Below are 13958 nucleotides of genomic sequence, written 5' to 3'. Positions count from 1 at the left end.
GTTACAAGAGGGGAGTTGGGTGGGGGATGGGTGAAGTAGGAATTAAAGAGGGTACTTCTGATGAGCAAGGGGTGTTGTATGGAAGCGTTGAATCACTATATAGTAGACCTCTGAAAGTCATATTACACTGTATGTTAACTAACTGGAGTTTAAATAAAAACTGAAAAAAAGAAGCCTTGGCCAATTAATTTTTAAAACCCATAAAACACTTCATTTAATATATAAGCTATGAATATAAACTAAAGCTTTTTCAAGCTTACATACTAAAAAGTTGATTACCTCATTACAGTCTCCCTTTGAAAATAGTATAGGAAGGTTTTATGTTGCTTAGGACACTTTGGGGAACTTTATTTTGATTTTTCTTCAGTATCAGATTATAAGCATCCAAAAGAAAGATAAAAACAGAAAATCCATCCCCATCTCATTTAAGAGCACCGACCTTCATCGCAAGACCCTACTTTGAGGTATACCCAGTCATCCATAATAAACTCATCCTGAAAATAAAAATAGCCCTGCTGAAAAGTTTCAAATAATAGTGCTTTAAATCTAAAAGGAGTCCAAAAGTATTCAGTAAGTTAGTAGTGTTTTTAGAGTAAATGCATCATTTTCTACAGTGACTATTTTAAAAGAAAACATTTATTTACATTTAAATAGTATATGTGAGAAGTGTGAGAAAATGCTTATTATCTCATTCTTTTAAAGTCAAAGCTCTTGCCAAGGAGCAGGGAATTACAACTTTTAATTGTATTTTTTAGACAGTAACTTTAAGCATATATTCAATAGGTCACAAAAGGCCACCTGCAGGATATGATCATACACCATTCTGAGGAGATGCACTGATCTAAGAAAATGACAGAAATAACTTTACCCAAGTGTTCACCACTCAGTTTAAAGGACCCAATTAGATCTAAGTGAATTATAGAAATACTAACATGGACTTGTGAATCAAACAATGGATTAAACATACATAACAGCATATTTATGCCATTGGCTGAGTGGCTGGTAAGAATATCCTGTCAGTTTCTAGTTTAAGACGTCAGCTTAAAAGACCCCTATTTATTTCCCCTTTCCCTCTATGACCACTAGAATTAAAATAAAGGAGTGGAATCATTAAAATGCCTCAAAACAAAGAGAATGGGAATGGGATCACAAGAAGGTAAGATATTTCAATACATTACATACAGAGAGAGCACATACAGGGAGGCTTAGCATCTGCAAGTGTAGAGTGAAGGAAGCCCTGTGCTGAATACTGGTGAGGGGGCTGCCAGGTGAGAGGGGCGGGTATGCCCCATGGTACCTGAAACCTCGCTGGGTTCAGAAGTAAAATGAAGGATGCAGGGAGGACGAAGGGGAGCCAACATGGGTGAGGTGACAGACAGCGTTGGAACAGTGTCAACTCCCTTCTGAGGATAACCATCACAGCCAGGGTTGCTCCTTACTCTACTGAGCCAAAACCCAAAAAAAAAAAAAAAAAAAGATTGATTAGAACTGTGTCGTCTAATATGGTAGCTACCAGCAAAATATGGTTACAGAGTCCTTGATACGTGACTAGTGCTGAGATGGGCTATGAGTGTAACATACACTCTGGATTTCTAAGCCTTAGCTCTCCCCTCCCCCCAAAATGTAAACTATCTCAGTAACAATGTTTCTACATTGGCTACGTGTTGAAATTTTAATAACTAGGTATATTTTGTTAAATCAAATATCTTATTAAAATGAATTATACCTATATCTTTTTATTTTTTAAGTATGGTCACTAGAAAACCTAAAATTACACCTGCAGCTGACATTGTATTTGTATTGGGTAGCACGGATAGCTTCTATATAAAAGAAGCTAAGGTGACAGGAGACGATGCTGAGACAAAGCATCCAGCGCTTTGGCATTTAGTGTCTTCAAAGAAATCTAACAGTCCTCACCCAAGCCCTAAAACCACAGCTGACACTAAATTCTACCCTCAAATACAACACTTTCACCAATGCTTCTCTTCCTTAATTTTAAAATGCAAAGAGAAATCTAAGAATCAGAAGGCATTTTAGGAAAGCTTGCCAAACAAATCATAAAAATAAACAGAAAAACAAATAAATGAGCAAATTCAAAGAAAAAGGAAAAATTATCTTAGAAGGAATAATATTATTCAGTTTGAAATAAATGAATTTAAAAAATAAAGAAATGAATGATAACCCTCAACTAATTTCCTCTGAGAAAGGAAGTCAACTCTATAATGAACAGAGGGAATAAACAGCATAACTAAAGACTTGGAAAAAGAAAAGAATGATAAGATTTGGTGAAGAGTATAAAAAAGGAGAACATCTAAACTTGACACCAGGATAGATGACAAAAGAAACATTCAAACAGAAAGAATTATAGACTCAGAAAAAATGGCTTTTCAGAGAGTATAGTTTACATTGTCACAAAATTGTGAAGGCAGTTTAAAAAAAAAAATCAAGATATGATAGAATCAAACTACAGATAAATTACAGGTGGCTACAGGAGAGAATGTAAATGCTACCAACATGGAGATAGAGGTGGTTTAAAAAAAACAACAAAAAAAAGTAGGGACAGCACTCTAGTGCTTATAGACTAGGAAACCAAATTATGGTTAACAGAAATGACAGTCTTAAGACTGTTTTTTGAAGGTATAAAAGTGATCAGTGGAAGTGACAACAGTACTATGAGAGCAGATAGGGAGAGCTCTGAGTGAATCACGTTCATATCTCATCATAACAAGAAGTCAATAGCAAATGGATAAAGCTGATCAATCAAGGAATAAGAAATGAGTATGGAATCAGGAATCATAGCCAGAAACAGAAACTGCTGAAGGTCTCAGGGGAATGGACGGCAATGTGAAAAATGGAATATGACTGTGGCTTCTCATAAATCCTTATTGTTGGCTCTGTAAATGTTGTGTGTCACGCTGACATTCTTAAGTATTAAAAAATGTCATAGCCTATACATTTTCTGCATAGTATACACACATTAAATAACTGAAATAATCTATCCGGGGGCCAACACAGTAGATAATAAAATGTCCAAGTGTGATATAGTTCAACAATCACATAGCAATTATACTAACAACCCTTGAAATTAATCATCAGTCAAGATTTCCACAAAGCTACTTAAAAGTAATCACCTTTAAATATACTAAACTAAAAATCAACTTGAGGTGGATGGCACATAAAATATGAAAGGTAAAACAACAACAACAACAGAAAGCCTCTAAAGGAAAATATCTTCATGAGGTTGAGAAAGGGAAGGAGTTTTTAAATAGGACACAGTAAGCATTAAACACAGAAAAAAAGGTTTTATGAGTTGGGTCACATTAAAATGAAGAATTGCTGTGCATCAAAAGGCACCATTTTTCTAGAAGCATATTATACTTTAATTAAAGATTTACAAAAGACGGAAAAAGCAAAGCTCAAAAAAGCAAAAATACAAGCCAAAGAATCTGAGAGAATATTTGCAAAAACATTGAAGTGCCTAAGGGCTCATGTCCATAATATAGAAAAGTTAATGATACAAATCATTAAGGAAAAACTAAACAAACAAGCAAGCCGAGAAAAAAGAGGCAAGAGTCATGAACAGACACTTCTTGAAAATAATTGCCTGGGGCACCTTGGTGGCTCAATGGGTTAAGCCTCTGCCTTTGGTTTGGGTCATGGTCTCAGGGTCCTGTGGATCTAGCCAGGCATCAGGCTCTCTGCTCAGCAGGGAGCCTGCTTCCTCCTCTCTCTCTGCCTGCCTCTGTGCCTACTTGATAAATAAAATCTTAAAAAAAAAAAAAAAATCTGCCAACTGTAGAAAGAGCCAAGATGCCCTTCAGCAGACAAATGGCTAAAGATGATGTGGTCCATATATACAATGGACTATTACGCCTCCATCAGAAAGCATGAATACTAACTTTTGTATCAACATGGATGGAACTGGAGGAGATTATGCTGAGTGAAGTAAGTCAAGCAGAGTCAGTTATCATATGGTTCCACTTACTTGTGGAGCATAAGGAATAACACAGAGGACATGGGGAGATGAAGAGAAGTGAATTGGGGGAAATCAGAGGGGGAGACGAACCATGAGAGACTGCGGACTCTTGAGAAACAAACTGAGGGTTTTCGAGGGGAGGGGGATGGGGAGTTGGGTGAGCCTGGTGGTGGGTATTAAGGAGGCAAGTATTGCATGGAGCACTGGGTGTGGTACATAAGCAATGAATCTCGGAAACAGAAAAAATAAAACAAAATTAAAAAAAAAAAAAAAAGGAATGCCTGGGTGGCTCAGTCGGTCAAACGGCTGCTTTTGGCTCAGGTCATGATCCCGGTGTCCTGGGATGGAGTCCCATATCAGGCTCCTTTCTCGGCAGGGAGACTGCTTCTCCCTCTGCGTCTGCCTGCCTGTTCTCTCTCTCTCTCTCTGACAAATAAATAAAATCTTTTAAAAAAAGAAAGGAAAGAATCAACTTGAAAATTAAGAAATGAAATAGCCCTTGACTCCTCTAGTAATCAGTGGATCTGCTAATTGAAATCATAAAGAAGTATCACTCCCTACCCACCAGAATGGTGAATTAAAAGCACTGAAAATACCAAGGGTTGGTGAGTATGTAGAACAATAATGACTTTTCATACACTCCTGGTGAGAATGTTAATTGGTTTAGAATCATTCTGAAATCATTTCATTTGGCTTCATTTGGAAAACTGAAAGGTATTGCCACCTTATGACTTAGAGCATACACCCATATATATACGTATGTGATAGATAGAAATGCATTCACACAGGCCTCAAAAGACATGTAAAATAAGAATATTTATGACAGAGGTCTTCATAATAGACAAAAGCTGGCACCTAATTACCCATCAATAGAATAAATGTTACATTCATACAATAAAGATGTATACACTACAACCATAGGCAACAACTTGAATGTCACTCTCAAAAATAAAAGTAAGCAAAAGTAACCAGACCCAAAAGAGTACACACTGTGTGCTTGTGTTATCCCACCTGTATACATCCCCAGAGAAGGGCAAAATTAAACCCTGGTGCTCAACATCATGCTAATGGTTTTCCAGTGGAAATTAAACAGATTTTTAAAATTTTTTTTTAATTTATTAATTGGACAGACATAGAGCACAAGTAGGCAGAGAGGCAGGCAGAGAGAGAGGAGAAGGCAGGCTCCCACCGAGCAGAGAGCCCGATGCGGGGCTCGATACCAGGACCCCAGGGATCATGACCAGAGCCAAAGGCAGAAGCTGTAACCCACTGAGCCACCCAGGCGCCCCAGATTTTTATTGCTTTAGTGATATGCCTTTTCCCTCCAATATAGGCAATACCTCTTTTTGTCCAAGACAAAAATCTTTACAGACAGTAATCCAAGAGTAAATTCCACACTTTGAGAATCATCTCACAGGTGGCATTTGTTAACCATGACAGTTACAATTCCCTTCCTGTCAGCTTCCACCTGTCACAGACAGGTGAGACTACCTGAGTTAGAGACTGGAGTCAGGCCCACATCGAAGACCTTCCCACAACCCATTCTCCCTCAGTGGCTTTTAACTCATAATACAGGGTTTTATACAATTCCTCATTTAATTTTGTTAGTTTCAGCCAATTATTTTGGCATTCTGAGGGCTGTGATTCCTCAGCTTTTGTTCTAACTTTCAGCTTTTCTCCATGGAAACTTAAGCATAGTATGTGATATCTTATTTTGAGGTATCAAAATAAATATTCAACAAGAAAATATTCAACAAGGAAAGATAAGACAAGTGTGTGTGTGTGTGTGTGTGTGTGTATTTGTATACACATAAATATGTACACAGACACACTTTTACAATAGTTTGGTTGGGGGTTGTAGTTTTTGTTTTTTTTTTTTTGTTTTTTGTTTTTTGTTTTTGCTGAAATGGTTTATAGCTGATGTTGACTGTCAATGAGTAAATCACTGAAATAAATACCATGGGAACTGCTATTAGAAGGTTCTAAATGACTCTCTTCTCCTCTGAGGAGTAAAACACTACCTAATCCTAATAAATCAATAAAAGGACAGAGATTTTCGTTGGCATCCCTCCATAACAAGACTATTTCTCTTCCTTTAACAGCATGTCAGGGATGAATCAGGGGCTCTGAGAAAACTGAACCCTTTGGGGAATACCTTCAGTGGTAGACCAGAAAAGCAACATTTACAAGAAAGATTCCTTCAGTAAAAGCACCCATAATCCTCAGTCTATAAAGCTAAAGCATTTTGTATGTTTGTTTATGTCCCAAAGCCATAAAGAGGTTTGAGAGGGATAAAATTTCTAGCATAGTAAATCTGGATCAATTACAAAGGTGCATTGTAAACAAGTTTTTAATTTAGAATTTCAGTTCTGCCCCCAGCAATGAGGAACTAAGTGGTTCTCACAAACCCTCCAGTGAGAACAATTAAAGAGGACAGAAAATGCAGCGATCGTGTGTATAAAAACACCAGAGCACTTAACAGGGCAATGAAGAATTGCGGAGCCAAGGTCCAGGAGGGGAGGGAAGACCTGAGAAGGTAACAGGTTTGGGGGCCACTTTTCAACAACCCCTTGATGATTCTTAAAACAATGTCTACAGGGTCAAATAATTAAGCAGATCTTGATGAATGTGAGAGCTAGAGGGACAAAACAGGAGCTCGAGTCCATTGAAAAGAGGTAAGACTCTAGTAAATTCTCTATATTTACATCATAGTATGTATAATCAAAAATCAAAAGCAGATCAGCCCTTACAGGAATGTAAGGCCAGCTCCCCATCTTCTCAACGACTAACTAGATTGAAGCAATTTGTGCTTGCTGATGTCATGACCTGGATGTTGGTATAAAAACAAACAAAAATTATCCAAACAAAAAGTATCCTTAAAACCTTCAAATGATCTCTGCAATTTTCTACATGCACTGGCACAAAATGAAAAGGCTTAGAAACAACATCATGAATCATTTCATGTAACTTAAAAGTAACATCATGAATCACTTCAATACATGCTTTTTAAATGATTTCTAAAATAAAAAGAGGGACAGAGATTGAACATGCACTGATGGTGAGAAATGCATGATGGTGGAAAATGAATTCAATTTTAATCTAAAACCTGTATTTGTTTACTACTTGGCATATTTGTATCACTTTAAAATTAATGCCTGCTAATATTGTTTAAAGTATGGTAATGGGGTTATACAATTTTAATTTTTAAATACTTCTGTATATAGTCTATAAACACAGAGAAAAGAGAACATGAAATACACCAGAATATCTTGAGTGATGGTGATTTGGGTGATGATTTCTTCTATTGTTTAAAAATTTCATTTCTTGCACAAAAAAATCATATTATATATATATGTATATATGTATATATACATATATATATATATATATATTACATTTACAGTTTTAAGAAATACCACATATAAAAACATCATTAGGATACTTACCTGTACCTTGGGCTTTCTGCACAGAAGGTGTTCAATGTAAACAATTTTTACAGCTAATATTGGATACTATTAAATGAGAGTTGTAGCATTTTAAACAGTGGCCAGTAAATGCAAAATCATAGGTCTGACAAAAGCAAAGCATCGCCATGGGATGTCAGATAACACACAAGCCCTTACAACATCGGGCTCCACAAACATACCTGCCGTCATTTGTAGCAAACCCCAAATGTGGGGCCACTTAGCTCTATTGTCTTGTGATTAAAGCTTCTAAAAGGTTGAATCTAAAAGTAGAATTCATAAAATACCAAAAAATCATTCGTGCATAATTATGTGTTTTACATTGTGTATAATTATGTGTTGATTCACATTATTCATTTTAAATGCCTTGCCTTCTGGACATGCTTTCATAACTGTGCACATTTATTGTATGCAAATCAACATCTAGAATGGCCTTAAGATGTATGCGTACAGGTGAATGACTACATGGCAGGAATAAAGGAGAAATATTATGGAAACTACTGGCAGTTTAGAACCTTGCATTTGTATCACTTCAAAATGATTTCTTGTGTATCATCTCATTCCCAGCCCAGTTACAAGCCCACAAACTAAATTAATAAATGCCATGAGTCAGAGTATGCATTTAGGAATAAGTTAGACATTTTTACATAACAAATTTATCTATGTAGCTACACAAAGTTTATATAAACAGTTACATATCATAGGCTGGATATCCAAAGTGTCTCTGGATTCTGTCCACTTCTCACTTTTCCACCATGTGGGAAGTTTCGACCTCTTCATCCCTTGTCTACACTTCTCCTCCTCTCCAATCTATCCCACATACATACTGCCCTCAGCATCCTCTATCTAAATAAACACAGATCTAGTTATATCCCTCCACTGCTTAAAAATACACCACACCTTCCCACTCTCCACCTAACAGTTCACCAAGCGGCCTGTTAGATAGCTAGAACAGACCACAGCAGGTAAAACAATCCCTCTGAAAATATATGCTTTGTTCTTAAAATGTATGCATTTTTTTTTCATTCTAACCTATAATGTATACTTGTTAGATTTAATACCAGTATCATGGTTTAGATTGTTTCCATTTCTAGGAAAATCTGCTATGGCAAGCTGATCTTTCAGCCTCACAAATCCCCTGGCACACTGTCTCCTCATGCTCTCAGAGATACCCAGGCCAGGGCAAAACCTCAACTCTGCAGAACACTCAACGCACCTCACGCTTTGTTCCCCTCCTGTCTCTGAACTCAATGCATACATCCTCCAAAAAAATAATCCTATCCTGCATTTTGTAAAGTGCATTTCTAGAAACTAATTCTTACCAGAAAAGTCTGTAGAGAAAAATTACTTCGGTCAATACTATACCCTTCTTTTAGAAATTCTCAATAAACACAAGAACACTCAATATTCTAAGAAGTCTTGCATTAAAACCTGTAGCCAAGAATAACTGAGAGCCAGCGTTTCTTAGCACCTACCTTGCTGAAGTTGTCCTGTCCTCCACCAAACTCTTCTAACCCTGCCCCCATCACCTAGAGGGTCAGTCTTACTTTCTCCAACTGGCAAATTCCTACTCAATTTTAGAAATCTGACTACCTCTGCTTTGAAACCATTCCCAGTTACCTTCACTGGAAATAAATGTTTTCTATGTGTATTTGTAGCACTTGGTACAGGCATGTACGTTAAATTACACATGTGGTAATCTTGGATCTACACGTCAGTCTCCTTAGCCTGACTGTGAGTTTTAAAAGTAGAAACCATCCTTTATTCATTTACGAATCCCCAGAACTAGCAAAGTTCACAAAACGAGCTCAGTAAACATGTATGGAATAAATTGGTGAAATAGAAATGATCGCTCATGAAAATAAAATATGCAACATCATATGCCATTTCCCTATCACTCCAGCCAGGAAATCTCGCTGGCAAAAAGGGGAGCAATAACAACACTTGGAGGGTGGGGTAATGATGTCTAGAACAGCCCAGTCAGGGTAAGTAAATGACCCCTATTACCAAATTTATAAAGAGAATCTCACGCCAGTCAGGACTATCACATGAATCCTTATGAGAGCCACTGTATCTTTGTCTAGGGTGTTAAGATTCCAGCTGGAGCACCCTGGCTCTGCTTCAAAACCAGGCAGAGCCAAGTCCGAATGGATTACAAATGTTTGCATATTTCATTATTTCTGATATAGAGACTTCCTTCCCACCTAGGATCTCAGAGTAGTTGCACTCAATCAGCTTCAGTTCAGCCCATGTAAATAAATTAAGCTAACTCCTCTGTCAAAGACCTTACCCACTGCAAAGGAGGTAAGAGGCAAAGCACTTCAAAGTCAGATGTGGGTCTTCCTCGCAGCCCTGCCACTAACCAATAAGCAACCTTGGGCAAGTGACCATACCTTTCTAGGCATCAACTTCCCAACCTCTGAGTTGAGTAGCTACATAATTAAGATCGAGCAAACCTTCAGTGAATTACCAGTGAATGTCAACCATTTTTTCTTATTTAATCCTCTTGAAACCCTTGAAGTGGGTATTAATATTCTATTTTACACATGAAGAAACAGGGCTTAGAGAGTTAAAGTAATTTGTTCAAGGCCACACCATGAGCTTGCAGCACTGCCTGCCTGGGAAGCTCAATGGGTTCATGGCTGGATGGCCAGGGAGAGACCAAGGCTTTTTTCCTCCCACCTTCCCATGACCTCATGGCTATCTTCAGGTTTCTCCAACACTGGAATGATGATGATACTCAGTCCTCAAGGTTTCTTTTTTGTTTGGTTGGTTGGTTTTGGTTTTTGTTTTATTTATTTGACAGATGGAAATCACAAGTAGGCAGAGAGGCAGGCAGAGAGAGAGAGGGGGAAGCAGGCTCCCCGCTGAGCAGAGAGCCTGATGCGGGGCTCAATCCCAGGACCCTGAGATCATGTCCCGAGTCGAAGGCAGAGGCTTAACCCGCCCCAGTCCTCAAGTTCTTTGATAGTTTTTAAAATTTCCTAACTTGACACAAGCTTGTGTTTTATTATTTCTTTGTCACATCATGTAACCCTAGCTGACACTTAAATTTCTCATAAGACCTTCGAATCCTTCATTTATGTTGACTCCTTAAGGATCTCCTAAAGAGATAAAACCACCTAGAAAGAAGCTTGCAGCTGCACTGGGAGTGATTTTCTCTCCCAAAGAGACTGCCACAGCCTTAGGAGGACTGCTCCACATGCTCACTGTTCCTGCTCCTTGGTTAAGCAAGCCTTGTACCTTCACATGCCATCCAGCCAGCACTCCAGAGAAGCAGCTGTGGCACATAGCCATGGTGAGGCCATCTGGCTAGCTGGAGCCAATCCTGAGCAAGTGGGATGGGGGAGGGCAGCTTTCACCTTCTCAGCCTACCATGCACCACTTGTGAAGTGTGTTAACTTAGCTGACAGGTCCTCTGCCGTGTGCAGGGGGTGGGGTGGAGAGTGTTTGGTTTGGTGTGTTTTGATGAAAAAGACCATAGTCTTGTGCTAGCTTTGTAATCTCTCAAAGTTGCCTTCACATCTTTAGCTCATCACAGTGACCAATGAAATGTTATCCTGTCTCTTTCACTAACAGGGAAATACAGATTCAGGACACTTACAAAACTTACCAAAGAGCAACCATTCAGAAACTGTGAGAGCCAGAACCCACAGAGGCCCCCAAGTACCTCTTGAAGTAATGAAGTAACAGAGAAGCTGCTCTTAAAGAAACTACTCCCTCCCCACAAGGGGCAGAGCCTTGTGGAGCTCCCAAAGCCTCCACACTGGCATTTCTCTGACCTGGCTTCATTCAGTCCTAGAGCTTCCTTTTCAGCCTCTCTTCCCCTAACTCCAAATCTACATCCTTTCCCCTCTCCTGAAATCCAAGCTCCGTAAACAATGATTTTTGTTCTTTGGTAAACTCTAGACGGCACTTGTCTACACACCTCCTGATAAGTCGTCTATGTTGTCACATAATCACTGAATATTTTAAGGATAGTTCTGTCTCTTGGAAGAAGTGCACATTTAACGCAGGTATATTATGGAAGAGGGAGCCGTTCATCATGGCAATTCTAGCTACGTTAAGTGATGTAACGTGCATCAGTGTGGTAACGTGGGTCCTCTTTATTTGTAAGATTATGAAATATCACCTGTCTTCTTACACCACTTATCTGCACCCCTCTGGTGGATCGTAGCACTTTCTACGTGGAACTGAGGCTATCTGAACACCTCTTTCCCACCACAGTCTTCCCTCCCCCTGAACACCAGCGTCCCTGTACCCCAGAACAGAGGCTAATACTTTGTACAAATTAGACACAGAAACCCATTTATAATGAATCAAACACTTCTGTAAAATATTTGTATTGTATGAAGAATATGTCATGAACTCTGAACATTCAACGCTGTCTTTGAGCAAAAGAAAAGGAAAAAAATAATTTACACACATTATTTAGATTTGTCAACTAAAGTGAGCACTAGTAAGTCCACAAAGAAAGAACCCCATGGGGCTGGGAGCAGCTGCCTGACCGACAAGTGTATCTCGAGTGCTGAGGCTTGCTCACCATCAGAGTGGGACTGCCAGCACTACTATCACCAGGAAGGGATTAAAAAAAAAAAAAAAAAAAAAAAAAAAAGCCCATTATTGGAATTGGGGCAAAGGGGGCGTGTAAATGCTCACAGCTGGCCATCTGGCTGGACAGATTAACCAGCTGCAAAGCCCAAGACCAAGCCCCTACCCAAAGAGGCTACATACTACAGGCAGCAATAAAGTCTAGAGATGGCCAAATTGACACAGACAGCATGCTAACACTTATACCATAACGGATACGGCAATGTGACCATTTGGACCCTATTCTTGCTGATTCTGGCTCAGGATGGGAATACGTTCATCCTGAGTTTCAGGCTGAGGGAAGGGTGGGGCTGGAGTACTCATGCACAGGTGGCCGGAGCAGTGGAACATGCTATACCGGGTTCCTTCGGCGGGAGGGGAAACTGAGGCACGCAGCAGTGAGCAGGCTCAGGTTAGGGGCAGAGTTCTGGCCCTCCTGGCCTTGAGCCAGCTGGCTTGTCCCAGACAAACTACACCGCCTGGCTGCCTGATGCTTCCGCGACCCCTCAGAACCCACGGCGGGGAGAGGACAGCCTTGCGGCCGGGCCGGACTCACCACGTCCATGATCTGCAGGAGACTGAGGGAGAAGTAGACGGTGAGTGGCTGCGAGTCGTTGGCCACGGGCCTCTCCAAGGGGTTGTAGTTCTTGATCAGCTCCTTGTAGAGCTTCCTCTGGAACTCGCCTTGCAGGGACACTTAAGGAAAGGAGAGCCCGGCGGGCTGTTCAGGGAAGGCCAGCGGGGGTGCGCCCCACGCCCCCTGCCTGTGACCCCCGCCACCTAAAGCAAGCAGCCCAGACGAACGGGTCTCGCCCTTCCCGGGCACCCCCATAGCGCCACCCACCGTCCCTCCTCGCGCGAGCCCCCAAACCTGGCCCCGGCGCGGGGCGCTCGGAGCCGCCGGAATGCGCCCGGGATCCCGCGGAGGAGGAGTAGAGGGCTGGGAGACCTGGCGGCTTTACCGTGCAAGAGCGACGCGGCCAGCGCCAGCCAGACCGACCGGCGCATGTTGCGACTCGGAGCTGCCACGGGCCGGCGCGCCCCGCGTCTCGCTGGTCCGCCCGGGCCTGCGCCTGCGGCCGCGGAGCCACCTTTCCCGGCTCGGCTCGCGCGCCTTTAAAGAGCCGAGCGCGCGCCCCCGCCCCGCCCGCCTCCGCGCACTTCTCCACGTGATGAGCCCCGCCCCCGCCCCCACCCCGGCTGGTCCGCGGGGGCCTGGGAGGCTCGGCGGCTGCCCGGGGAACTGCAGCCCGCGGGTGCAAGAGGGAAGTGCACCCCGGCACTGGTTACAGTGTGGGCACCCCGCCCAGCCTCTGTCTCCACCACATCACGCCTCCAGCCAGCCGGGGGCTATCCAGGGCCAGCGCTGCCTCTCCTGTCCTTGGTCCCTACTCCGCTCCCTCCTGCGCTCAGACAGAAGCTGCGCGGGGTCCTTGGGAGAGAGCGGGGCAATTCTGGGGTGCAGTCCTCCAGGGCCCTCCCTCCCTTACGCCAGTGGCTAGGTGTCAGCGACTGGGAACCTGGCTTCCACAGGTTGGGAAGTCTCTCCAGCCTGACGAAACAGACCTGGGAGGAAGTCCCCTCCTGCCCCCGCCCCGGTGTTCCGTCAGCAACCATTTGATGGGCATCACCAGCCGGATTCTCATTTAGGTTCTGGAAGTGCTGAAAGGAGAGGGGGAAATCTCTGCCTGGGAGACATTCTATAAGGGAGGAGAAAAGCTGTAAAAGTGTGTGATGGGATTCCCAGTGGGCATCTTCTTTGTGTCTCATTCTCTTTCAAAGGAGATTTAGAAGATTGAAGTTACTCCCCCAACCCTTTTCAGGAAAGCTAGCCAAAACTTGGTGGTGTAATCTACACTTCTTTTTTTTTAAACCCGGGAGATAGTTAATTGGCAAGGGGAGGCTCAGCGGGGGGGGGGGGGGGGGGG

General features: G+C 41.9%; 1 protein-coding gene across 1 annotated transcript in view; it reads right to left on the bottom strand.

Annotated features, from left to right (window-relative positions):
- Nucleotides 1-13121, bottom strand: part of CHRNA7 (cholinergic receptor nicotinic alpha 7 subunit) — a 117322-nt gene extending 104201 nt beyond the window's left edge. Inside the window, exons 1-2 of the mRNA XM_059418485.1 lie at nt 12993-13121; nt 12587-12726 (exon numbers count right to left, since the gene is read on the bottom strand). Of these exons, the coding sequence (XP_059274468.1) occupies nt 12587-12726; nt 12993-13038 (186 nt within the window). The 5' untranslated portion in view covers nt 13039-13121. The remainder of the gene's footprint in view (nt 1-12586; nt 12727-12992) is intronic.
- Between the last annotated feature and the right edge of the window lie 837 nt (nt 13122-13958).

The sequence above is a fragment of the Mustela nigripes genome, chromosome 13 (genome assembly GCF_022355385.1).
Source record: "Mustela nigripes isolate SB6536 chromosome 13, MUSNIG.SB6536, whole genome shotgun sequence".
NCBI lineage: Eukaryota > Metazoa > Chordata > Mammalia > Carnivora > Mustelidae > Mustela > Mustela nigripes.
Note: the sequence above shows the minus strand (reverse complement) of the source record. Positions and strands in the feature narration are given on the sequence as shown.